Source organism: Lepidochelys olivacea, assembly GCF_965140295.1.
Source record: "Lepidochelys olivacea isolate rLepOli2 genome assembly, chromosome: 8".
Classification (NCBI taxonomy): domain Eukaryota; kingdom Metazoa; phylum Chordata; order Testudines; family Cheloniidae; genus Lepidochelys; species Lepidochelys olivacea.
Genome location: NC_140418.1, coordinates 85,279,745 through 85,306,927, shown reverse-complemented (window position 1 = coordinate 85,306,927; position 27,183 = coordinate 85,279,745). Strand labels below are relative to the sequence as shown.

The window sequence follows — 27,183 nt, the reverse complement described above, 5'->3', positions numbered from 1 at the left end:
GTAGTCGTTCCATGGAGAAGATGAAGAGAACTTTGTGTGCAGAGCAGAGAGCTTATCCCAGGAATATAGGGTGACGTGAAAAGACACAAAAGGGACAAATGTTCCAGTGAGAAGGGAAGCTGGGGCACAGAGAAGGGACAGGAGGAGCCTGTGAGGAGAGTAAGGCAGACAAAAGGAAGAAGAAGAATACTGAGGATATTTGGCTTAGACAGAGTGAGCTTTCCTCACTTCTTTACAGGAGTCTCTCTCTGTCCCTGTTCTCTTTCTGCTTCCTACCTGTACAGGATGCTGGTGCTTAGCTTCCTCCACAGCCTTGAGAAATGCCACTCCATGCATCAGCAAGTGCTGGCACTCTAAGAAAACTGCATCTGTCAGTCCCTGGAGCAAAGTACTTTGTCTTTTTAATACACGTCTCATAGCAGCTCGCAAAGCACGAGCCCCAGGAACATGCCTGAGCCTCACAACACTCACCTCAGTCCTAGAATAATATTTGCATTGAGGCTGGAAATACAGACAAACTCTAAGCAAACCTAAAACAAGCAGCCTGTATCCTGCCATTGGTGGCTAACGTTAAACATTTCGTGTTCTATCACTTGGACAACTGATTGAGTAACGCTTTTTGTTTCATGGCTTTGTGTTCTTAGAGACTGAAAAGCTGGATTGATGAGCTTTGCCAGAGAAAAATATTTGAAGAGTAAGTGAAGCCGATGACACGTTACTTTACAGTTTAGTGGAATTCAGCAAATCTCATTCTATTATCCTGTCAAAGTTTCACAAAAGGAAGACCTGAAAGCATATTTTTAGAAGATCCTTAATAGAAGCCAGGAGCCATGAATACATCTGCTAAGTTCAGATATGTCTAGTGGTGACAGACCTTTGTTTTTCTATACGCTGTGAAGTAAATACTATCCCCAGTGACTAATTAAGTTTAAATAAAGTTCTGTTTAGTAATGCGGCTTCTGCCTGCACTTTGAAAAGTGTCAGAGTCCTAGAGCCATGGCTAATGATATTTTCAATTCAAAGGCTTCTCAAGGTTTACTTAAGCATATTCACTGAAGGCAGACCAAATGAAAAAGCTTCTTTTTAAAGTACAGAAGTGAAATGCAGTTTTTATGGTGCATTTAAAACCAACAGCCCTTGTTTATTCTCCCAACTGAGTATCAGATATGGTCTGATAGAGGTAGGCTCACTTTCATGCCTAGAACAGTTCAAAAGCATTTCAGTAAATTCTCTGTTTGCCAACCATACTCACACTGAAGAGTATTGTTTGAAAATATAAAAGAGGATGATAATCTGCTAGGTTGTCACCATCGCTGGCTTATATAATATGCATATACGTATCAAAACAGTAGAACCCTCAGACAGTCCTTTTTAAAATTTTCACAGAACAATTTCTCATTGGGTGAAATTTTGCTGTCACTGGAATTGCAATTTCCGTATTGCTGTGCATTGCAACACTTAGTTACTCTCATTCTAGTCCCGTGTAAACAGAGTGCCTCTAGATCTGAGGCTAAGTCTACACAACAGCTTATGTCGGCATAACTTAAGTTGCTCAGGAGGTGAATAAACCATCCCCCTCCCCCTCCCAAGTGACACAAGTTACACTGACATAAGCGCCGGAGTGGACAGTGCTATGTCGGCAGGAGAGCTTCTCCCGCCAACAGAGCTACCACCCCTTGCGGATGTGGTTTTATTATGCCAACAGGAGAGCTCTCTCTCTCTCTCTCCCATCAGCATAGAGCACCTTCACCAGACACACAGCAGCGGTGCAGCTGAACTGTATGTGTAGACATGCCCTGAGCTCATACTCATGTAGGTAACAGGCAGAAGACATGAATAAAGTGTATTTGTTCTCCAGATTGTAACATATATCCTTATCGTGCAACTGATCCCTGTACAGAACTGCCATTGGCATCAGGGACTAATATGTCCAACTGTGCATGAATATTAATTACTGTAGCAACTAATTGGTTTGCTTGGTACAGGGTCAGATTTTCAGCTGGGCCACCACCTATGCAGTCACAAAATTGCAATGCACATACTTGCACCTCCAACTGCAGACAGATCAAAAATTCTACCATCGGCATACACGTACCTCTTAGAATTTGCACTGAAAAACACATTTGCCCAGTGGATTTCATGGGTGTAAATGATGACTCTTGCACACACATGCACACAGTTTATGTATATTTCCAAGTAAAAATACCACAGCGTTTCAGACCTTTGCCATTGACTTTAATGGGACCGGGATTTCAGCCCTTGAGTACTGGGTGAATTGAAGGCAGTGTGTAGTATGTAAGACCCTATGGGTGTAGCTGCTGTTTGAAATGGCACGTGTGAGCAAAACTCAGCTGAAATTTATGAGGGTTCCAACCATCTGACAATGGCTCAGTAATAATGACAGTAAATTTCAAACAATCACTGTTTCATTCATTCATTTCATTCATTCAGTTCTGTTTCTGAGATGAAGCACAGTGGACACAGGGAGGCCAATCACACACTTGAAAACACACTACCTATCGAGGATTTGTATCCTGATCCCTCTGCTCTGCAGCTGTACAAAGAGGGGTGGCAGAGGAAGGAGTGGCTCAGCTGATCTTCTTCTGCTTGGCTCTTCCTTTTACACCAAGATTCTTTGGCCAGCTTTTTGCCTGTTTGTCACAAGTCTAAAATTGCTGTTCTCAGGCCCACAATGTACAGTGAGGTACAAGACACAAATGACAGGCAGTAGGCTCAAGAGCTTCTAAGAGTTTGTTTGCCTGCAGGGAGACTAGTTTACTGCAGCTCTATTCTAGGGGCATCTGTCTACACTTTCCAAAAGCCAGACTCCAAATGAGGCAGCTGTTCCAAACATGTATAAATAAAAGAAGTGTGTTCCTATGGGAACCTTTGCAATATTAGATTACCTATTCCTCAGCTAGGGTTTCCTTTCAGTGTAGTTTCTCGTAGAGAATCATAGACTTCAGGGTACATTTGTAGAGCAGTGCATGTGGAATTATGCTTCTTAGCTCACTAAAAAACATATTTAAAATTTACCCCATAGACAGTCCATTTGTAAAGTGACCTTAAATCCTGAACTATAGGCTGACTGTCCTTCTTACAAACCAAATTGTTTAAAACAGATTTGCAAAAAGGTCATGGAGAAATATCAATCCAGACACAGGCTCACCCACATTAGATGATGATGATGATGATGAAGGAAGAATGAATGACATACCCACCCACCAATAAATATTATTTTATCACAGCTGAGTGGGTGAGTAGAATTTTGAAAGTGTAATTTAAGGACTTTCTATTTTGTGTTTATCCCCTAAAATTTCAGTGTGGGGAAAGCACCATAAAATCATTATAGGAATCCATATACTCCTTATTCTGCACAAAATATATTTAAATAAATATATTTAAAGTCAAACTTTACTACTGCCTATACCTAACAGCTCTTTGGGGCAGGGACTGAGCCTTACTATGTGTTTGAACAACTACTACACAGTCAGGGCCGGCTCCAGGCACCAGCTTTCCAAGCATTCAGAATGGGGAGGCAGTCCGTGTCCCATGGCGGCAATTCGGCAGCAGCTCCACCACTGTTGCGGTGGTGGCAACTCACCGGCGACTGCTTGGGGTGGCAAAATTGGTAGAGCAGTCCCTGAGCACAATGGAGTCCAAATCCTGGTTAGCGCCTCTCGGTGCTACTGTAATAGCAATAAAAATATCAATACTTAATAACATATGGGCCTTCAGGAAGTCAAAAATCTGTCCTCTGTTCTGAAGGGTTTTTAAAAAATAGTCTTCAAGTTCAGGGAAGTTTTCCACTTCCTGAGCTAGAAGCCCTCTCTGTGAATAGTTTATATCCAATATTGAGGTGGGTGCTACCCTAACAGTATCTTATATCCAAGGAGCTAAAAAATTTTTACAGAAAGGCTGTATCATCAAAGGCTGCACAGTGGAATAACTCACTGCAGTATGAACCGTGTGCTCAGTCAGCATCACAGATATATACTTTGCTCTTGATTTGTGTATTCAAGGTGGACAGGTTTACACAGTTAAGATATTGTTTCTATAGCAAGTTAATATTTTTGGAAAGAACATTTTGTTTGTTAGTACCAAACCTATTTTGATTTGTATTTAAAATGGAATATTAATTACACAAAGCATTAGTTTAGATAGTGGCATGGTAGATGCAATGAGATTAGAGCCAGGACAGCTATTTGCAATTAGTTTGATTAATTTAGCTTCTTTTTCTATTTGTATTATCCATGAACAGACGTAAAGTACACAGATTTGCTAGTGGTCCAAAATTATTTAACAAATGGCTTATGTGAACATATTTCATTCTGTGGATTGCTCAGAAATGGTTCACTTCAACTAAGCCCTCATCCAAGTCCCTTGAAGTCAATGGAAGGACTCCCATTTATTTTAATGGGCATTGGATCAGGGCTCGGTTGCTTCAGATAATTGCTATTCATGGTAAGATTTGAACGCCTACTGGTAAATGGCATGGTATTGTTTCTGCCTCTGGACGGGAAGATTCTCAGCCCCACAAAGAAATTTCGCAAGGATCACCAAATGCTTCCTCTTTACAGAAAATTCCTACAGGATATAATAGAAAACAATAGACTTTCTATGTGTTTTTTAAACCATCCTATAGAATTAAATAGAAATTTATATCATCATGTGATAGAATTCTGGAGAATGGTCCAAGTAACCTATGGAAAGGAGCTTATTCGTGATTGAGGTCTGTATTTCACATAACTTCTATCAAAACCTGTTTTTTCATTGTTATACAGTTCTGTAGGACTCTTCCAAAAGGCCTGCAGGACTGTTCATGCAAGCATTTCTATGCGTTTTCATGACGTTTTCTCTTTCTATGGACATCCTAGCAACTAAAAAATTCTAAGTGCTAATGTCTATGGGAAATGAATGAAAAGGTTCAAAATACAATATAATTTTTTTTATTAAAATTGATGTTCATTAATCCTTTTTTGCAGCATCCACCTAGTTCTGTTTTACACACACACACACAGAAAGCCATCATAAGCAACCTCTCAAAGGACTGATAAAAAGGACTGGTGCTCAACGGAAGTATTCTTTTCTTAAGACAGGGGGGTATATTAAGAGTGATCCTGTGTACAGTTTTTTGTGCAGAGTAAATACGGTAACATATATATTGTTTTCTTTTTTATATACCACAATACATGTGCACAAAGAGAGTGAGAGAGAGAGTCTGGCTTTATAAAGTCATATATCAATGCAAACATCCCTGAAGATTCAATATGCTTTTTTACTCAAAATCAAAACATTAGTTGTAAGTTTGTAGCCTCTGTGAAATATTTCAAATACATGGCAATGATCCATGTTTTGCATGTTGAAGGAATTCACTAGTTTTAAGTCATTGCATTCATACCAGCCTGTCTCAACAACAGAGCAGCATGAGATTCCTTCCAAGAATTCTTGTGACCCAGTACAGGATACTGAGGTAAATAAAGATGATCTTTGAGTTCTTTGCACTCAGAAGAAAAAGGAACAATATTCTGAACAGGAAGCTCAAACCAATGTGCTTCACAGAAATGGACTTGTGCTTTACAGAGTTACTGTGTTTCTCTAAGCCATTGTATCAATGTAGGCTGGAATTTTCAAAGGAACCTAAGGGAATTTGGTGCCCTACTCCAATTGAAATTCACCTAACTCCCTTGCATTCGTTTGAAAAACCCAAGCCACAGGCTTAATGCATAATATCTGTATACCACTCACTGGACATAACATGTCATGTGTGTTCAGGGTCCAACACATGGAAGCAAGGTGATCAGAGACAAACTTTTAGTTCTCTCTATGAACATATATGTATACACTTATAATGCTTGAGTGAAGGAAAATAGAAGGTCAAAATGTTGGATCCCAGCACATATTATATCTGGTGAACTGTACAAATGCACCTTCCCTGCTATGGTGAGACTGTATGTGATTAATAGGGCAGCTGAGGAATTGAGATGTCTTACTTTGGCTGCATTCAGTGGAATAGTGGGCACACACTTTGAACAGCTTGCCAACTAATATCTATGAAGGTATTGAGTAAAATACTCAAAAGCATCCTGGTCATTTATTAGCCTAACTGCTATTGACTTTCAGTGGGATTTAGGCTATGTTTGAATGGCCCTGCAGTTCATACTACAGGGCTATGACTGCCGTATGCACTAGAGTGGTGCTTGGTAACTGCCCTGTGTGGCTACTGCCGGTACAAACTAAAAGGTACGTAGTTTGGGTTAGCGTAATCCTCTTTGAACAGGACTAAGTGAACATGAACTAGCTACCTTTTAGTTTGTGCCCGCAGCATCCATATTGGGGAGTTACAGCACATCAGGCTCGTGTGCACTGCAATTCACACCCCGAAGTCCACACTGCAGGATTCTGAAGTGACCAAGGCCTGGGCTACACACCATTTTTGCGGTGATATAACAATGTTGGTAAGGGGTATGATTTTTTTAACCAACATAGTTATATCAGTACAAACCCTAGGGTGGATGCACTGGTATAAAGGTGCCTTCCACCAACCAGTGTAACTTATTCCTCTTCCTATGTGAGACTAAACTATACTGGTCTAAGCACATTTATAGCATTCACACAGTGGGGTGTTATACTGCTATAACTGACAAGGCCTTAGGCATTTCTGAAAATTGTACTCATTGACTTTATCGGAAACACAAAATGGTCTCTAAGCATTTATTCTTTTTTGTGACTTATGTTTTCCCATTGCTGTGCCTTCTGAGCTCATCGTTCAAATGATGGCACTTTATTAGCAGGCTGATGCTTCTCTGAAGCAATGGCCTGCTATATAAGTTGTTTGTGTAAATGTAGCTTTGAGACATTGTTTCTTTTATGAAAACTGCTGGGACCTATTTGGGTGCTATTGAAATTGTATATTTTGCATTTAGACCCTGACACAAATTAGCTATCATTGCCCAGGGGATATAAATTAGTATTAATTTAAGATACTGTGGAGCTGGAGCAGTGACAGAGACAAAGTATTGCTTCTGTAAATAGCCAGAATGAAGCCATGAGTTGAGGTTAGTGGATAAATTAGTAAATATTTCTATTCAGCTAAGAATAGGAATGTTGGGGAAAAGGTTTTCTCTTTCCGCTGTCCCACAGAACTACACCTTTGCTGCTGGGGCCCACAGAGGAGACATGCTGTAGGGAAATATAGTGCATGGCTTGGAAATGTATTCCCTTTTTTAAAATATAAATCTTGCATATACTGAGTGCTGAGTGGATTTCTTGATGATTGTAGCTGGAGTCAGGCCTGAATCAGAATCCCAGACCTTTGGGAAAATTCAGATCTGGATCTGAAGTTAATGGCTGGACAAACCAAAATCTTGGATCAGACATCCCCAATCTTTGGGAGAGTTAGATCTGGTTCAGGCTCCTTTCTAATTAAAGAACACTAGTTGGTGTAAGGCACAAAATTAAAAGCCAATTGAAGTTAGCCATCTAACGGTTCTCAAACTTTAACAAGTCGAGGACCCCAAAGCCAGCTTCTAATTTTCCCCAGGGGTGCTCAACCCCCACTCAGCCCCAAGCTCCACCCCCACTCCACCCCTTCCCCCAAGGCCTCAAACCTTCCCCTCCTCTTCCCCACCTCTTTCCACCCCCTTCTCCGAGCGTGCCCTGTTCCCACTCCTCCCACTCCCTTCCAGCATCTCCTGCACACTGCTGAACAGCTGTTTCACGGTGTGCAGAAGGCACAGGGAGGGAGGGGGAAGAGTTGGTCAGCAGGACCAGCAACCCAGGACATGACTCGCAGACCCCTGGAGTACCCTCGCAGACCTCAGCGGTCCACGGACCCCAGTTTGAGAACCGCTGGCCTAAGATATGCAATGGTCCCACTGTTCAATTGCAGAATATTTACTAGGACATTTTATCAATGACAACAAAGCTCTGTTTATGTCCAGAGTTCTAAAAAGACAGAGTATGCTCTAGTGTTTAGTACAGGTGCTGGGAGTCATGTGTCCTGGGTTCTATTCTTAGTTTTGCTGCTTACATGCTATGCAAACTTTAGCAAGCCACTTAACTTTTCTGTGCTGCAGTTTGCCCATCTGTAAAATGTGTATAATAATGTAGCTCATAGTTATCACAGTGAGCTGATCAATAGTTGTCAGGCATTATGGATTTGAGTGGCTACAGAGGGGCAGCAAATTAATAAAGCCTTTCAGGATAATGCTTACACTATTATTTAAACTCCCTCACCCCTGCAAAAGTATTCCCCCCAAAAGTTTTTTCTCCAAAGAAACAATAGATGAGCTGCTCCAAAACCAAATTTTTTGTCTCCTTCCCTATAAAAGCTCATCCAATGCAGAACAAAAATGTCAAGTATTATTATACATACAAAAAATAAGTTGATATCTCAGGGAGGAAAGGAACATCTTTTATGTTTTTATTAGTCAGTGTCCTTTTGAAGGAGAAAATGTCATTTTATTCATGTAATAAAGGTTATAACAGAAAAGCAGAGAGATTTTTAAAATGAAAAAGGTCTGATTTAAAATCAGCTTTGGTACAATGGAGACTAAAGGATAAAATATTACCAGTGTCTAACCATTCTTGAAAGCCATCTAACTTTTTCAGGGGTAAAATCAGCCCACTTGTGAGAACCTTACCTGCCATTAGTTAGCAGCTTGCCTCACTGAAATCACCAAGGAAACTGCATTGTTGCAAATAATCTCAAGTGTCCTTTCCAGCGACGTCTCCAACTAGTGTGCCTGGAGATGCTATGTCACAGTAACCACCACGAATCACTATATATCTTGCCTTATTCTTTTACATTTCCCTGGAAATACAGCTGTCTTGGGGCTTCTTGTTTTCTTTTCTCTGGGCATGCTCAATTTCTGTTTGCCTGTTATCTGAGATGAGCCGGTAAAGGACAGTCTTTACCTGATAGCTTTTGACAATCAAGGATAACTAAACCCACTGGCAGTGTGGTGGTGGTAGTGGTCAGTACCACTGAAAGACAGCTTGGGGATGTTCTTTGTCAGATAAACTAATTTGCAGGAACCTGATAGCAGTGATGCATAAAATATTGATGCCTAGAATTGCTACTAAAATAGCAATCTACAAGCAAGTGTGAAGGCAAAACAACATATTTGGAGAGAGTTACTCTGGGAATGTGTGGTGTGTGCACATGTGTTTGACTCACGATCCTGAGTAAGAGCCCTTCATTCCAAAGGCTTTATTGTGAATGCTGGTAGCAGGACATCCAAGCAAGTATATTTCATGCTACTGTCTTTTGCCTCAAAGTTTATTAATGGAAAAGCCAATGCAACTCATTTCGGTCACTGTAATTGAGGTGTCATGTCAATTTTACAGCACTGGTCAACACCCTTCGCAAGGCCTCTCCTTGGATGACATGAGGAGGAATTTCCAGTACCCGCCTATTGACAGAAATGGTGAGTCCAAGCAGAATTCTCATCTTCAGCAAATGCTGAGCTTAGTTGTGCTTGTTTTCCTTGGAGCTGATGTACTTGTCTCTGAATTTAAGTGGCATGAGTGTTGAGAGGCATTTTTCACCCCAAGCTGAAAACGATAAGCCCTTGCGGGGGCCAAAGCATGTCGGCAAAGGAGACTAAAGCTCCAGTGGCTCCTGGGGAAGGCTCTTAGGAGAGGGGAGTGTCACCTCTGTAGCACTGTCGCTCCCTTCTCATGGAGGTCCCCCGGCAGATATTCATTGGGGGTTAAAATCTAGAGCTGAAGGAGACACAAGCAGGAGGACTTGTTCCCTAATGGCCTCCTAGATGCATTTAAGCATACAGCACTATAGTCACCTAAGGCATCAACAAATTCTTTGAAAAGTCATTTGCTGTGACAGCTGCTTAGTACAACTAATCACCGTTGTCACACCGTTACCTTGTAGCTGTTTGCCGTAGCTACCTGTTTTCTTTGGTCATATACTGAGACCATACAGGACAGATTTTTAAAGGTATTTTATTAAAGGTATCAAGTGAAATCAATGGCAGTTAGAGGCCTAAATACCTTTAAAAATCTAGCCCTGAGCTCTTTGGGGCCAGGGCTGTCTGTTCATTATAAGTGTGTAGAGTACCTCGCCCACTGTGCACTAAGCCCTGACTGGGGCCTCCGGGCACTACTGTAGTGCAAATAAAAAATAATGATAGTTGTAAAAATAGGTTTATGGTGCTAGAGTAAATGGAAACATTTAAGGAAAAGAAGTTTAAGTACCTCCGACTTGTTGCCGCTTCTTGTGGTACAGCAGTTTGTCAGAAGCATCCTGGTATGTCACAGGCTGGTTTGAGAACAGATTCTTCTGAGACGAAATTAGGGCTCCACGTGAGACATTCTCACCATTTACTTTAAATGTGACACTTACTCATAGTTGTGGGAGGGGGTTCATGGGACAACTGTAAAACCTGGAACGCTGTCACAATAAAGTGCGCTGCCCAGAAACAGCCTTAGCCCAGTGGCAGTAGAGAATGGTTGTGTCGATAACACAGAGGTGCTCTCAAGAACCAGCACTATCAATGGCAGTAGCATCGAAAAGGGAAATAACGCGAATAATAAATAACATACTGAGCACTCAGCAGCTCCCACTGAGGTCCCTTAATGACAGGTGCTGGCTGCTCAGCACTTTGGAAAATGTGCACACTTATTTAAGTGTCAAAATATGGAGTTCGGAGCCAGGTTTTAGGCTCCCATTTTTTGAAAGTCTAGGTGTAATGTAAGTGGAGGGTTCATAGTATTGTCATCCTTCTGGCCTGAGCGCTTAGCCAATAATTGGGTTTATTTGTTTTCATTAGGTGCAGAAATTTATTATAGGAGTCTGGTATATTTGTTGGTGCAATCCAGTTTATTTACAGAGAATGTACAAAGTCCCTGTTTTCCTGAACACAGTAGAAACAAACAACAGCAGGCAGTTTCCTTGTTCGCAATTTACAAGCTGCTCCTCCAGTTAGTTCTGTGCCCAGGGAGGACTGTCTCTCTGCTCCATCTCAGGGCCACACTCATGACTGCTTCTCTCACTGCCTCCTTGCTTTCTTGACTTCCTGCCTCTCCACCCACACACATCTTGCTAGGGGACACAGTCTTGTCCCCTAGCCCATACATTTGCAACCAGTTTCAGGGAAACCCCTGTCATTCTCTCTGGATTGGTTCTTGCTTAGGCCTTGCCATGCGGCCCAGTGCTTTGGGCAGTGGCTTCTGTTGTTTCCAGCTATCACTATGTAAAATTGGCTAAATTGCTCCTTCCATTTATCCTGAATGAAGGGTGCTGAGCACACCCAAACCAGGTCTGTGATTGTCTAGTGATCAAAGACCTTTTTGATGACAAGCATTAACACTTTGCACCATAACCATACAATATATAGGTAGGTACATAAAATCCACAGTTATATTAAAATACAATGAGCAATTTAGAGTTGTTTAAAGACCTGTGCTTGCAGCTCCGCAGCCACACATATCACCAGCCAGAATTCAAGTATTTTGGGACTTTTCAATTCTGGGTGGAATCTTCAGGCCACATGTCTTCTTAGAGTACATCTCTGTACTGTGATGTCTCCACAGGTAAATTTCCACATCACAGGTAAATTATTACACACGTGTATAGAAGCCCCGCATGCCTTTGGCTTCAGTAGTGGAAATTTCAGCAGTTACACTGATTCTGCACTAACCTCTTAAGCATTCAATGGACATTTTGTACTCACCAGTGTAGTAGCAGCCATAAGTCCAGATGGACAGGAATTTTGGATCCCAGTGATATTTGCACACTAGGCAGCTCTGTTGCCCCTAACTGCATATAAAAGAGTGTGTCACGCTCAAGGGGTTAAATGATAGGCACTAAGGGTGGATGATGGCTTTTCTTACTGGGTGTGAAGCAGTGGTTTGGGGGCAAAATAGAGGTGTTGCTCTCACTCCAAGTGTCCTTATTTTGTATACCTGCCTTTGAGGATATTTTTCCTTTTGTCAATAGGATTAAGGTGTCTAAGAGCCTTAGAAATGCTCTCACCCATCCATGTTTCTCCTTTTATGTGGCTAGATAGCTCAGTGGAGTGCAGTGATAGAATTTGTCTATACCAATGATCCCCAAACTGTGGGGCACTCCCCCTACAGGGATGGGGAGGAACATTCTGGGGGGGGACGCGGAGGGACCCAGACCAGCCCACACAGGGGGCAGGGTGGGAGCGCCACCCAGCCCCACTTCGCCACCCAGCCCCGCTCCGCCCCCAACTCTGCTCCCTCCTCAGTCCCAGCTCCCAGCCCCGCCCCGCAGCCTCAGCCTGCCCCGCAGCCTCCACTCCTGGACCCAGCCCCACTCCCAGCCCTGGACACAGCTCCTCTCCCAGCCCCAGCCCTGCCCCCATCTGCGGCCCCAGCCTCAGCCTGCTTTCCCCTGTCCTGACCCCCCACCCCCGCCCCGAGAGCCATGGCCACATTCCCAGCCCTGGGAAGGAGGGAGGCACAGACAAGGATAAGGGAGGGCATGACTGTGAAAAGTTTGGGGCCCACTGGTCTATACTGCAATCAAGGGTTGTGATGGCAGCAATGTAGATGTACTCAAGCTAGCTTTAATCTAGCTAGCTTGGGTCTTGGAGCCGTGAAACCACAGCAGCATGAGTTTCAGCAGTGGCTGTACTCACCAACCCAGAACCACAGGTAATAAGTTGGGTGGCTAGCACACACTCTGTGTGGCTTCGCTGCTCTGGCACCTGAGCTACCTAGGTAAAGGATAGCTTGGCTATGTCTACAAAACTGATTCCAACCCCGCCGTACCCACAGATAGAGCTGGGCTGGAAATCATTTCCCTTTTTAAGTATATGAAGACGTACCGTGACTCCACACAAGTATTCCTTTTTTAATCCAAAGGCCACGTGGTGCTCATTACATTCAAAATGCCAATACAAGCACATACCCACACAGATTTTATATCCTCGCAGCAATACAGTTATGAGCATTGGCCAAAATACTCACAACAAAACCAGGCCCGAGAGATTCCTTCCCGTCAAGGTGTGACTCAAAGGGGGAAGACAATAAAACTTCTCAAATCCTTGCTTTTTATACACTAAACAAAAAAAGTAATGTTATCGCTGGTTATTGGGCTTTAGTCAAAGATACAAAAGAAGGTTTTAGGGCTAAACCCTTTGCCTGATACCCAGAGAACCAGGTTTCCTATATTTCCATTACATCAGCACACAGCTTTAGTAAGATAACACAGCTATTTCCAAGGCCATTACACATTTAACGCAAACTACTTTTCTTTCTTGTGGTCTTATTCTTTTGGTCACACGCCTAGTGCTCATTCAAATTCTCGAAATCAATTTAAAGCCAAAGTTGGCTTAGGCCCCTGTAGGCCCGTTCTCCTCCAGGCTGCTAAAGTGCAGTGGTGTTAAGCTTAGCTGTTCAGGTTTTTGTTTGATTATTTTTTCTCCTTCTTTACTATATGTTTTATCTTTTGCCAAAAAATATTTGGGATATTAACTTTTTTCTGGTACGTGACTAGAGCTGTATAAATCCTCAGTAGCCAGAAATTTGAGATGATTGGGTCAAATTTAGACAAGTTACAGCAGAGCCATAAGAACAGCAATAACTGTTGGTCAGTGAACTAGTTCACATTAATTGGAAATATAGTGCAATGGCAGTAGATCCCCTCTTGATAACCTCCAAGAATTAAAGCATAAAGAATTATTCATAACAGGCTGCTTACTCTGGCCCTTTTGGACTCCAATTTGAAAGGTCAGAAAAGATATTTTACTATAAAACATACACTGTATTATTAAAATACTTGGACTCAAGTTTTGTGTCAATCATTGATGTTTTACTGTGCCTGATTGCTGTTAATTCCTTGCATGAACAATAGGGTCTGCAGGCTTTGTGTTCTATTTCTGAAATTTTCCTCAGAAGATTATATTGACTTGGGGTTCGTAGGCAGGAAAAAGACATCAGCATGTGCATTGCTTATTTATCTCAAAAAGACGTTCGTATTATCTTTATGACATGGTCACTGGCTGGAAAGGAGAAAAGTGTTGCTATGTTGAGAGGTGATTGTGAATAACACGTGAACTTCTCTCGGCTTTATGCAGGTTACGTGTCTGATCCCATGAGTTCTATGCGATTTCATTCCTGCAGTAATAGTGGCAGCTTTGAAGACAGCAGCTGACAGCATGAACCATCTACCTGGAGAGAGATTCCCCATAAACTGACAGCAGCAATTCTTACTGTGTCAGCGTAGCTCCCAGTCATCATACATGACACCAAAGATGCCTAAATTGGCTTGTTTATTTACTGACAGTGACTATTTCTATCATAAATTATGCTGTAACTTATTTTTCCTGCCAGCATGCTTAGGGTTTTCTGGTGGTACATATCTGCCTTTCCTTAATAAAAGCAAATGTCCACAAGGAATGGTGCACCTTAAACTTGAACATTAATAATTTGAAAAAAGAGATTAAAGCAAAAATAAATCTGTTAAAAGTTACAGAGTTCTAGGGCAAGTTGTTTTACTTTGGACTGCAGTAAGGCTTGTGCAGATATCATAAACTTCCCAACTGATACAAACAAAGTAGCAACAAAGCCAGCCGGAATCACAGGAAAGAATCAGCTCATAATTCCTGAAGCCACAACAGGACACAGCACAGCCAATATTGTTCCAGCTTTCAAACAGTTTCCTTATTTTCTTTTAGGGTTTGTCTTTGTTTAGAAACTTCCAGTTTTCCAATTCCGTATGTTGCACAACTGTAGTTCTCCAGGCCCTCAGTCCTGTAGTTCTTCTCAATCCCAGGTCCTGGATGCTTTAAACCCTCTGTATGAGAATGAAGAAATCCTTAGCTGACTGTCCTAATTGGCTTCTGAACAGATTTTTTCTCATATCTGCTTTTTACTTCAGGTTGTGTGCCTTACATCCTCAAATTACATAGAAAATGCTCTCTAGTTCCCTTATGCTTATGTTAAAAAAAATGTAACCAGCTAGAGAGAGATAAGAAACTAAACTCCAACCCATATAAGTTTAATGTAGCCATATAAAATTTTTGTGTCACAAATGTAATAACCTTGCAGCAAGACAAAAGGTTACGTTTTCGCCCATCCAAAGCAAGGCTACTCTGTAGTGCCATCTAGTGACTCTACGCACATGAGTATTGGGTTCCAGCGTTTTCATAGCAAGTGGTTCAGTCAATTGGTTCTATGACAAAATTTTAATTACCAGGAACCCCCTTTTATTACTTTTACACACACACACACACACACACACACACACACACAAAGGAAGAAAAAGAACTTGAACTATGGTTCTGGAAGCTAATGCAAAGTTAAATCCTTTAGTAACTATTTTGTATTGTTTGGAAAATAAAATTTAGCAGAGAGATTGTGTTGCTATAATATTTTTCTTAGCTGCATTAGAGTATATAACTGTCAGGCTGAGTAGAAACTCATGTTCAAGATTTGTGGTTTTCTGAGAATATTCTGTAGGTTTGTTTCTCATGACTGGTGTTTCTGATTTTGAGCTCTGTGATTAGGCATAGTAACTGCTATAGCATTTGGTCTATAAATGTGTAATAAATTTTATTGACTCGAGTCTTCTCTGCATGTTGTTAGTTTCAGGATCCTGTAGCAATAAAAATGTGGACGGTTTAGCTTGGAGAGCTTTGTAGGTGGCGCAGTGTTTTATTATTTGTTTTACTTCAGAGTTATCTGATGCATTCTGGGGAAAAACAAAACTGAAATATTAACATCTTCAGAATGTGGCTTCCCTCCCTCACTCTCAGCCCCAAGGCATCCCCTGAGCAACTCCTTTGGCTTGTGAAAGGCTGAGGCTTCATTTACAGGAAACAAACCAATTAGGTAAATGTAAATGTTACGGCTAGTCATATAGAGAATTGTTGAGAATCCAGCTCCTCATCAAGAGGATTAATCGTCAGAATAGCATTTCCCTCCATAGAAATGAAAGCTCTTCTCCACCAGGAACACTGATAGCTGATTAGCCCCCTCTAGACTTCCAAACCTGGCACACCTACTCCTGGGTATCTCTATCAAGACAGCAGCTTCTCTGCCTAGGACCCCCCCCACACACACACACACACACCATCAGAAGGAAAGAGGTGGAGTGGCGTCACTCACCATCATAATTCCCGTGGGGCATGAAGGTTCACAGCTAACCAATGCAGTTTGTGTTCACAAAAGGTCATGTCCTCCAGCTCGTATTGTAGCTACTAGCTGGTTTTACATTGATTTCCATGGGAGCAGGAGCAGGCCCACAAAGCATTGCTCTCACTTTTAACCAACTCTTTGAGACATTTTTCTAAGCCGAAATCAGAAAGCTTCTACTCCTCTTACTCATTAATCCTCCTGCCTGCCAACCTGCATTGCATCTGCCATATCTTGGCTGAGTCAGAGCTAGTTAATTTCTATCCAGATCACTGTCCCAATCTGACATTGGGAAAGCCATGAGACTATGGACTCTGGATCCAATGACAAGCAGAGCTGAGCATCGTCAGCACAGTATTGCCACAGCAGCCCTGAATATCTCACAGCTGAACAGGAGCAGTGACATGTATGTGACCCCACAGAAGGTGAGTAAGTGCACTGAACCATCCTCTGGACTAGTCAGGAAAGAAAGGACTGACCCCCACTGACGACCTGCCCACAGCTGTCGCTGGTAGGCCCTAGTAGTGAGTCAAGGCCCTCATGTGGTCAGTGCTACATAAAGTCACTGATAAAAACTAATAAAAAGAGCACGAAGTCTTCGGCCTTGTCTATTGCTAGAAAGAGACTATTAACCGTCCCAGCAAAAGACTGTGAAATCAATACTTTATTGGCTTTGTATTGCTCACAGGCCTGGTCTATATTGAACATTTCTAGAGATGCTCTCTCCACTGCTACAGAGCCGGTGCAGCTCCCTGCTTGGAGAAGGGCTAGACAACACGCTGGTAACACCTGTGCATGGTCTATCCTAACCTCTTGTGGGGAGGGCTACAGCACAGGTGGGAGAAAGGCAGTGTCTGCACTAAACATTTCCAGACAGAGTCATTCAAGCATATATAGTGTAGAGATAGAGCTGGGCGAAATTTTGCCAAAAAAATGCATGTTTAGGTAGCTTGAAACATTTTCAAATTTGTGTCAGAGTCACTGCATTTTGCCGGGGGGGGGGAGCCAAAAGCTGAAAAATGTTGTTTTGCCATTTTCAAAATTAAATGTTTTGAATTTTCAGTTCAAAATGACATTTCATTTTGATGTGTACGTCCATTTTATTAAAAAAACAAAAAGTGAAAAACAAACCCTTGAAAATGAAATGAAAGGGTTTCTCAAGGGATGGGCGGCAATGCCTTTGTCCAGACACAAAAGTGGTACTGGGGATGAGTGAGGGCATTAGGGAAGGGGATGCTGAAAGGAGGAAGGTGCTGTTTCTCTTAGGGAAACTGGAAGGGCACTGCTTAATTATAAAACTGCCCAGGAGTACTATGGAGGTGGGCTGATATTGAGGGTAGGGAGTAAATACAGCGATATCACATTCTGTTAAGGCAGTGGTTCTCAACCAGGGACCTGGGGCCCCCCGGGGTGCCGCAAGCAGGACCAGTGTTAGATTTGCTGGGGCCCAGGGCAGAAAGCCAAAGTCCCACTGCATGGGGATGAAACCTGGGGCTCTCAACCCCACCACCTGGGGCTGAAGCAGAAGGCTGAGCAACTTAGCTTCACAGTGCCCCTGTGGCATGGGGGCCCTGGGCAATTGCCCTGCTTGCTACCCCCTAACACTGGCCCTGGCTTTTATATGCAGAAAACCAGTTATTGTGGCACAGGTGGGCCATGGAGTTTTTATAGCATATTTGGGGGGGGGGGCTGTCATAAATATAAAGGGAAGGGTAAACCCCTTTGAAATCCCTCCTGGCCAGGGGAAAGCTCCTCTCGCCTGTAAAGGGTTAAGAAGCTAAAGGTAACCTCGCTGGCACCTGACCAAAATGACCAATGAGGAGACAAGATACTTTCAAAAGCTGGGAGGAGGGAGAGAAACAAAGGGTCTGTGTCTGTCTGTATGCTGGGTCTTTGCCGGGGATAGACCAGGAATGGAGTCTTAGAACTTTTAGTAAGTAATCTAGCTAGGTATGTGTTAGATTATGATTTCTTTAAATGGCTGAGAAAAGAATTGTGCTGAATAGAATAACTATTTCTGTCTGTGTATCTCTTTTGTAACTTAAGGTTTTGCCTAGAGGGGTTCTCTATGTTTTTGAATCTAATTACTCTGTAAGATATCTGCCATCCTGATTTTACAGGGGGGATTTCTTCATTTCTATTTACTTCTATTTTTTATTAAAAGTCTTCTTGTAAAAAACTGAATGCTTTTTCATTGTTCTCAGATCCAAGGGTTTGGGTCTGTGGTCACCTATGCAAATTGGTGAGGCTTTTTATCCAACATTTCCCAGGAAAGGAGGGGGTGCAAGTGTTGGGAGGATTGTTCATTGTTCTTAAGATCCAAGGGTCTGGGTCTGTAGTCACCTAGGCAAATTGGTGAGGCTTTTTACCAAACCTTGTCCAGGAAGTGGGGTGCAAGGTTTTGGGAAGTATTTTGGGGGGAAGGACGCGTCCAAACAGCTCTTCCCCAGTAACCAGTATTAGTTTGGTGGTGGTAGCGGCCAGTCCAAGGACAGCGGGTGGAATATTTTGTACCTTGGGGAAGTTTTGACCTAAGCTGGTAAAGATAAGCTTAGGAGGTTTTTCATGCAGGTCCCCACATCTGTACCCTAGAGTTCAGAGTGGGGGAGGAACCTTGACAGGGGCTCAGAAAGAAAAAGATTGAGAACCCTGCTTTAACGTATCAAATAATTGCACTGGCCAGTGCAGTAGACAGGATACTGTGGTAAATGAACCCACAGTCCCATCTGAAAATTCTGTTCTTGCATCCAATAGATGTGAAAGTTGTCAGTGTTGTATGTTCCCCTAACTTGCAGCAAATGCTTGATGACTCTCCATTAATATAATAGCTCCATGTCAAATCTGGAAATGAATCTGGATTAGAAAAAAAAGTCCATTTTCCATGATGAGGCCTTTTTTCTAATAGCCCTATGTGACTGCAGCTAGCTGATCTGTAGAACTTTCATCAGTTTGCCCCAATGTGTTATTTGGGGATATTGGCTAGTATCAGGAAAGTAATTTTGAAAGTCTACAAAAGCAAACTTTAATACATTGAAATGTAACGCATTAGACAAGTCCAACTGATCAAATCTATGCAAAGCAAACAGTTTTTACCAGTAATTAAAATAATTGGGACTTGAAGAAAACAATCTCCCTGTTAATTGATCTTTATAGACAAAATATCAGGCCCTAGGGGAGAAAACATAGTGATCAGTTATTAATACAAATGGCAATTCTGCAAAATTGAAATACTGATTAGAACATGCTCCAGAAGTCAAATTAGTATGCACCTTTTCTGGAAAAACCCAGAGAACCCAGTTATTTGAAATATTTATAAAGGATAAGACCCTACTGAGATAAATTAGTTTATTTTCAAGACCATCCAATCCATAGTAGCTACAGCAATGTTATAAATTGTTATATGAATGATAATCAGATAGTTATCGGAGGATCCACATTAAAAACTGATAAAGGAACAAGCAGACATAGCACAAATCAGAAATAAAAACTTTCCTTTCATTGTGTGCACTTTAGATATTCCATATAAGATAAATGTTTCCATTAACTTCAATGGACTGTTCCCTGTTCAGAAAATAGAAACAACACCCCAAAAAATCAAGCCCACCACATTATGCTCCCACGCGTGATGACACAGGCTTGTTGTAATCATACTCGCCGGTTGTTGGAATTCAAACAGGCTTTTTGCATACAAAACATGAAATTTACAGCTGGGGTTTAACACTGGCAAATTACACAGATTCAATGTCAGCTGTGCAAGCCAGCAACAGTAACTATGAAGTACATAGCCATTGTCCACTGACATTTTTGCGAACGCTGAAGATGTCTTTGCTGAGCCAGGGACGAGTTATGCCAGTGGCAACACAGTTAAATATTTTGATGGTCTCATGTTTCATCTAATCATTAGTCTTTTTTATACCTAATTTGTTTCCTTCTAAATGTGTCCTTCAGGTTTCCTTTGTGACCCAACTACAAGTAAGCAAGGGAGTGCATAGATAACATTTTACAAAATTCTGTACTTTCACCTGTTTGCTTTTCTTATAAAAATTCTACCTGCCTGGATTCCTGATATATCCACATTTTGAATTTATCTGAACCAGTCATCTTTACAGCCAGTGGAGCAGGGTTAAAAAAATGTCAAATGATGATCTGAATTGGAAAGGATCAATTTCATCAAGAGCCATAATGATTATCCAAAATTTGGCTCAGCGCCTTTGATTTAGAAACAATGTGCCAAATGTATTTAGATACCAAAGTAATGAGCACTGTCAGACAGAAAAATAGGATGATGGTATGCTCAGAGCTTAGAAACTGACTAGTCTGCTTCAGGATTTTATTTTAATGTAACTGTTTGATATTTACATCTCGATTTGTGAATTACAGTATTTGGGTAAATATATAGCCTTAAAATGGATAGAGGAACTTATGTCACCACCCTGGTGTACAGCAGTTTAATACATAGTTCACCATTCATTTTCTTAATGGCGAAAATAAGGTTTAGAAGAGAACTTTATAAATAATTCAAGTATTTTTAATAATGCAATGTTTGGCTCTCAACTTCCTACAATCACTAAAATATTATTCTAGCTCACAGGAATTCCCATCTGCCCCACACCTTTCACCAGCATGGGAACTACTGTCAGGGCCATCCCTAGGGAAGTGCGGGGCCTGGGGCAGAAGTGACAGATTCATCTCTTCTGGGACTGACCGGGCTGCCCAATCGCACCGGCCCGTGGAACCCCCCACAAAGCACGGGGCCTGGAGTGGTTGCCCTGATTCACCCTACCCAAGGGATGGCTCTGACTTCTATGGGTTTTGCTAGCATTTCATGGCACCTTTTCTTTCATCTTTTACTCATGATGTAATTGGATCTAGTTACGAATTTTGCTGTAACAGAAACTCTTGCTCCACGTGCTCAGCTTCAGCATGCACCTGAAACACCATGTTTTCTGCCATGTCACCCATAATGGTTGGTATAATGCCAGATATGCCATTGAGCAGTGCAGCAGTTACTGCAGGACTCTGGGATCAAGGGCAAAGGAGTTGGGGGGCACAGGTAGTATTCGCAAAAAGAAAAGGAGGACTTGTGGCACCTTAGAGACTAACCAATTTATTTGAGCATAAGCTTTTGTGGGGAAATAGGCTTGAATAGAGACTGGGAGTGGCTAAGTCATTATGCAAGGTAACCTAAGTTAATTGTATCCAATTTGCAAATGAATTCCAATTCAACAGTCTCTCACTGGAGTCTGCTTTTGAAGTTTTTTTGTTGTAATATCACAACTTTCATGTCTGTAATCGCATGACCAGAGGGATTGAAGTGTTCTCCGACTGGTTTATGATATAAAAATATCATATTTTCAATATCAAAATATTGCTCGGGCATGTAGGAATGATATCAGGAGGGCCAAATCGCACCTGGAGCTGCAGCTAGCAAGAGATGTCAAGAGTAACAAGAAGGGTTTCTTCAGGTATGTTGGCAACAAGAAGAAAGCCAAGGAAAGTGTGGGCCCCTTAATGAATGAGGGAGGCAACCTAGTGACAGAGGATGTGGAAAAAGCTAATGTACTCAATGCTTTTTTTGCCTCTGTTTTCACTAACAAGGTCAGCTCCCAGACTGCTGCGCTGGGCATCACAAAATGGGGAAGAGATGGCCAGCCCTCTGTGGAGATAGAGGTGGTTAGGGACTATTTAGAAAAGCTGGACGTGCACAAGTCCATGGGGCCGGACGAGTTGCATCCGAGAGTGCTGAAGGAATTGGCGGCTGTGATTGCAGAGCCATTGGCCATTATCTTTGAAAACTCGTGGCGAACGGGGGAAGTCCCGGATGACTGGAAAAAGGCTAATGTAGTGCCAATCTTTAAAAAAGGGAAGAAGGAGGATCCAGGGAACTACAGGCCAGTCAGCCTCACCTCAGTCCCTGGAAAAATCATGGAGCAGGTCCTCAAAGAATCAATCCTGAAGCACTTGCATGAGAGGAAAGTGATCAGGAACAGCCAGCATGGATTCACCAAGGGAAGGTCATGCCTGACTAATCTAATTGCCTTTTATGATGAGATTAGTGGTTCTGTGGATGAAGGGAAAGCAGTGGATGTATTATTTCTTGACTTTAGCAAAGCTTTTGACACGGTCTCCCACAGTATTCTTGTCAGCAAGTTAAGGAAGTATGGGCTGGATGAATGCACTATAAGGTGGGTAGAAAGCTGGCTAGATTGTCGGGCTCAACGGGTAGTGATCAATGGCTCCATGTCTAGTTGGCAGCCGGTATCAAGTGGAGTGCCCCAAGGGTCGGTCCTGGGGCCGGTTTTGTTCAATATCTTCATAAATGATCTGGAGGATGGTGTGGATTGCACTCTCAGCAAATTTGCGGATGATACTAAACTGGGAGGAGTGGTAGATTCGCTGGAGGGGAGGGATAGGATACAGAAGGACCTAGACAAATTGGAGGATTGGGCCAAAAGAAATCTGATGAGGTTCAATAAGGATAAGTGCAGGGTCCTGCACTTAGGATGGAAGAATCCAATGCACCGCTACAGACTAGGGACCGAATGGCTAGGCAGCAGTTCTGCGGAAAAGGACCTAGGGGTGACAGTGGACGAGAAGCTGGATACGAGTCAGCAGTGTGCCCTTGTTGCCAAGAAGGCCAATGGCATTTTGGGATGTATAAGTAGGGGCATAGCGAGCAGATCGAGGGACGTGATCGTTCCCCTCTATTCGACATTGGTGAGGCCTCATCTGGAGTACTGTGTCCAGTTTTGGGCCCCACACTACAAGAAGGATGTGGATAAATTGGAGAGAGTCCAGTGAAGGGCAACAAAAATGATTAGGGGTCTAGAACACATGACTTATGAGGAGAGGCTGAGGGAGCTGGGATTGTTCAGCCTGCAGAAGAGAAGAATGAGAGGGGATTTGATAGCTGCTTTCAACTACCTGAAAGGGGGTTCCAAAGAGGATGGCTCTAGACTGTTCTCAATGGTAGCAGATGACAGAACGAGGAGTAATGGTCTCAAGTTGCAGTGGGGGAGGTTTAGATTGGATATTAGGAAAAACTTTTTCACTAAGAGGGTGGTGAAACACTGGAATGCGTTACCTAGGGAGGTGGTAGAATCTCCTTCCTTAGAGGTTTTTAAGGTCAGGCTTGACAAAGCCCTGGCTGGGATGATTTAACTGGGAATTGGTCCTGCTTCGAGCAGGGGGTTGGACTAGATGACCTTCAGGGGTCCCTTCCAACCCTGATATTCTATGATTCTATGAATGTGGTGTTTATGTGACCATCTGGACCCATGGAAAAGAAGCCCTTGAGGAATTCCACCATGATTTCAACAATTTCCATCCTACCATCAACCTCAGCCTGGTCCAGTCCACACAAGAGATCCACTTCCTGGACACTATAGTGCTAATAAACGATGGTCACACAAACACCACCCTATACCAGAAACCTACTGACCGCTATTCCTACTTACATGCCTCCAGCTTTCACCCTGACCACACCACACGATCCATTGTCTACAGCCAAGCTCTGCGATACAACCGCATTTGCTCCAACCCCTCAGACAGAGACAAACACCTACAAGATCTCTATCAAGCAGTCTTACAACTACAATACCCACCTGTGGAAGTGAAGAAACAGATTGATAGAGCCAGAAGAGTTCCCAGAAGTCATCTGCTACAGAACAAGCCTAACAAAGAAAATAACAGAACGCCACTAGCCGTCACCTTCAGCCCCCAACTAAAATCCCTCCAACGCATCATCAAGGATCTACAACCTGTCCTGAAGGACGACCCATCACTCTCACAAATCTTGGGAGACAGGCCAGTCCTTGCCTATAGACAGCCCCCCAACCTGAAGCAAATACTCACCAGCAACCACACACCACACAACAGAACCACTAACCCAGGAACCTATCCTTGCAACAAAGCCCGTTGCCAATTGTGCCCACATATCTATTCAGGGGACACCATCACAGGGCCTAATAACATCAGCCACACTATCAGAGGCGCGTTCACCTGCACATCTACCAATGTGATATATGCCATCATGTGCCAGCAATGCCCCTCTGCCATGTACATTGGTCAAACTGGACAGTCTCTACGTAAAAGAATAAATGGACACAAATCAGATGTCAAGAATTATAACATTCATAAACCAGTCGGAGAACACTTCAATCTCTCTGGTCACGCAATTACAGACATGAAAGTTGCGATATTACAACAAAAACCTTCAAAACCAGACTCCAGTGAGAGACTGTTGAATTGGAATTCATTTGCAAATTGGAGACAATTAACTTAGGCTTGAATAGAGACTGGGAGTGGCTAAGTCATTATGCAAGGTAACCTATTTCCCCTTGTTTTTTTCCTACCCCCCACCCCCCCGACGTTCTTGTTAAACCCTGGATCTGTGCTGGAAATGGCCCACCTTGATTATCATACACATTGTAAGGAGAGTGATCACTTTAGATAAGCTATTACCAGCAGGAGAGTGGGGTGGGGGGAGAGAAAACTTTTTGTAGTGGTAAACACCCATTTTTTCATGCTTTGTGTGTATAAAAAGATCTTCTATACTTTCCACAGTATGCATCCGATGAAGTGAGCTGTAGCTCACAAAAGCTTATGCTCAAATAAATTGGTTAGTCTCTAAGGTGCCACAAGTACTCCTTTTCTTTTTGTGAATACAGACTAACACGGCTGTTACTCTGAAACAGGTGGTATTCTCATCCATCCTCCCTGTTGTGGGTCAGGGCCCAGGCAGGGACATGTGCATCCTGGAGATGAATGCATGGCTGTGCAGATGGTGTTGACAGGAGGGCTTCAGCTTCCTTGACCACAGAATGCTGCTCTGTGAATGAGGATTGTTGATAAGAGTTGGGGACCACCTGATTAAAATGGGGAAGAGACACCAACTCGTCAACCTGTCAAGGAGGGTTTTACATGAGGTTCAAAGGGGAAAGGTGACAAAAGTCTACAGGTAAGCATTTAAAAAAGGGGGAGGCTAGAGGTTGTGGGGGGGGATATGGAAATTTACACTAGGGTCATAGAAGCAACAAGTGGGGGAATCTGCTCCACATCTTAGATGTGTATACACAAATGCAAGGGGTAGAGGGGATAAACAAGAAGAACTGGAAATATTAGTGCATAAGCTAAATTATGACTTAATTGCTATCACAGAGACTTTGATAATTGGAGGATTTTAAGAACAGGTTGGACAAACACCTGTCAGGGATGGTCTAGATTGACCTGGTGCTACCTCAGCACAGGGGCCTGGCCTTACGTCTCAAGGTACCATCCAGCCCTATATTTTCTGTGATTCGACAGTAAATTGAAAACTTACCTGGGTGAGATTCTGTGCTGCACCTCTTAGAGAATTTGCAGTCTGGGGGAAAAGTGGGGAGGGTGGCAAGGTGGCTTTAAGCCAGTTTTGTGCCCTCCTGATTGTTGGCTGTGCCAGGGGCTGGAGAGACCCACAATGTAACAGCACTGGGAGCCTTCTAAGGTACACCAGCCACCCCAAACTGCCCAGAAATTTACCTACCATAAAAGGACCAGAGCAGGGGAGAGGATGACACCTCTAGCTGTTTTCATTTTGCACAGCAAGAGTGTTCTTTAATGGTATGTTGGTGTGGTTTGCAGATCACTCTAGCACTCACCGAATGAGCCCAAACTACTATTGCCTTATAAGCGTTCACTCTCTGGGCTAGCGTCACAAAGGGACATATGTGTTAGGACATGCAGCATCTCAATCCTTAACTTACAGGTGCCTAGAAAATCACTTGGATTCACAAAGCCTGACTTAGGGCTCAGGCTTCCTCTACAGTGAATGGAGGGAGACAGGCTAGGTGGCTCCCCAAGCTAAGCTAGCCAATGGGAGATGTTGAGGAACAGGGTCCTGCATTTCAGAGAGTTCAACACCTGAATCCAGGCTGGCGGGAGGTGCTCTCTTTCTCTAGGGGAGTACCCTAACCACTGGGCTAAAGGTTGAGAGGGAGATCCTCCTGCTCCTCTTCTGTGTGGTGTGAGGTGCACTCACCTGTCGGAGTGGGCCCTGCAGGTGAATTAGGTGGCTGAGCACCTCTCTTTCCCTGGTTTGTAAATGGTTCTGGGGCTTCGGCAGGAGACCCGCATCCAGATGCCCAGAGTGAGGCAGCAGCGCACATGCTCAGAGACAGAAACACAGGTGCCTAGGGAGCTTTTACTACACAACATAGGGACTCAGTGAGCTTTGACGTCTACAGGGTAGGCAGCAGTTGAGTAGGGATTGTGTGAATAGCAGAGGCACCTAATCCCAGTTTTGGGCTCCTAAACTGGCAATTAGGCACCTATATCCTTTTGTGAATCTAGCCCATTGTGTTCAGTAAAACAACTATTGACAAAGAGACAGGGCGGCCTTGGGAACTCAGCACAGACTTAGTTCTAGTCCTGGCACTTGCTTTGCAAGCAAATCATTTGACTCCTGCGTGCTTTAGTTGGTCTGTCCATTAAATTTGGATAATGGCACATACTAGAGCTGAGAAACACTGGAACAAGTTTTCCATGAACACAAATGGATTTGTGTGTGCCGTGCTCACGTCCCTATGGTCCTTGCTTGCCACAAACAGGCCTAGGATAAAAATGTTCCCAGCCCACATATTCACCCCCACCACATTTTTAACACAGATGTAATACTCGGGCACTCATTCGATCGGAGAACAGTGACAAGTATCATTTGACTTATTTGACCAATCACAAGTCCTCGACCCAGTTCAACTATTGAACGCTTACAAAGAACTGTTCACCAAAAAGAGTTTTAAAAACCTGCCAACGAAAAAATAGCTCATCATCATTTCAAAAAAGTAATACGTTTTCATCCCGTTTGTGGATAACCAAGGGGGCAGGAACTGGGGCTAAGCTCAACAGTCCAGTGTTCTTGTGTCACAGATTAGTATGATGACGACTTAGTTATTGCATGAGCCATGCTTTGAAGATATATCAGACTTGGTCCAAAGCCAGTTACAGCCCGTGGAAAGATCACCACTTCAAGGGGCTTTGGATCAGGCCCTTGTATGAATGCTAAGTATTAGTAATCTT

The 27,183-nt window shown here is 42.9% G+C and overlaps 1 protein-coding gene across 1 annotated transcript in view; it reads left to right on the top strand.

The window, feature by feature from the left end:
• The window catches only part of LOC311525239 (serine/threonine-protein kinase TNNI3K), a 164,903-nt gene extending 150,707 nt beyond the window's left edge, over nucleotides 1-14,196 (top strand). The window contains exons 24-25 of the mRNA XM_084637183.1: nucleotides 9,352-9,431; nucleotides 14,070-14,196. Of these exons, the coding sequence (XP_084493309.1) occupies nucleotides 9,352-9,431; nucleotides 14,070-14,146 (157 nt within the window). The 3' untranslated portion in view covers nucleotides 14,147-14,196. The remainder of the gene's footprint in view (nucleotides 1-9,351; nucleotides 9,432-14,069) is intronic.
• The last annotated feature ends 12,987 nt before the right edge of the window (nucleotides 14,197-27,183 follow it).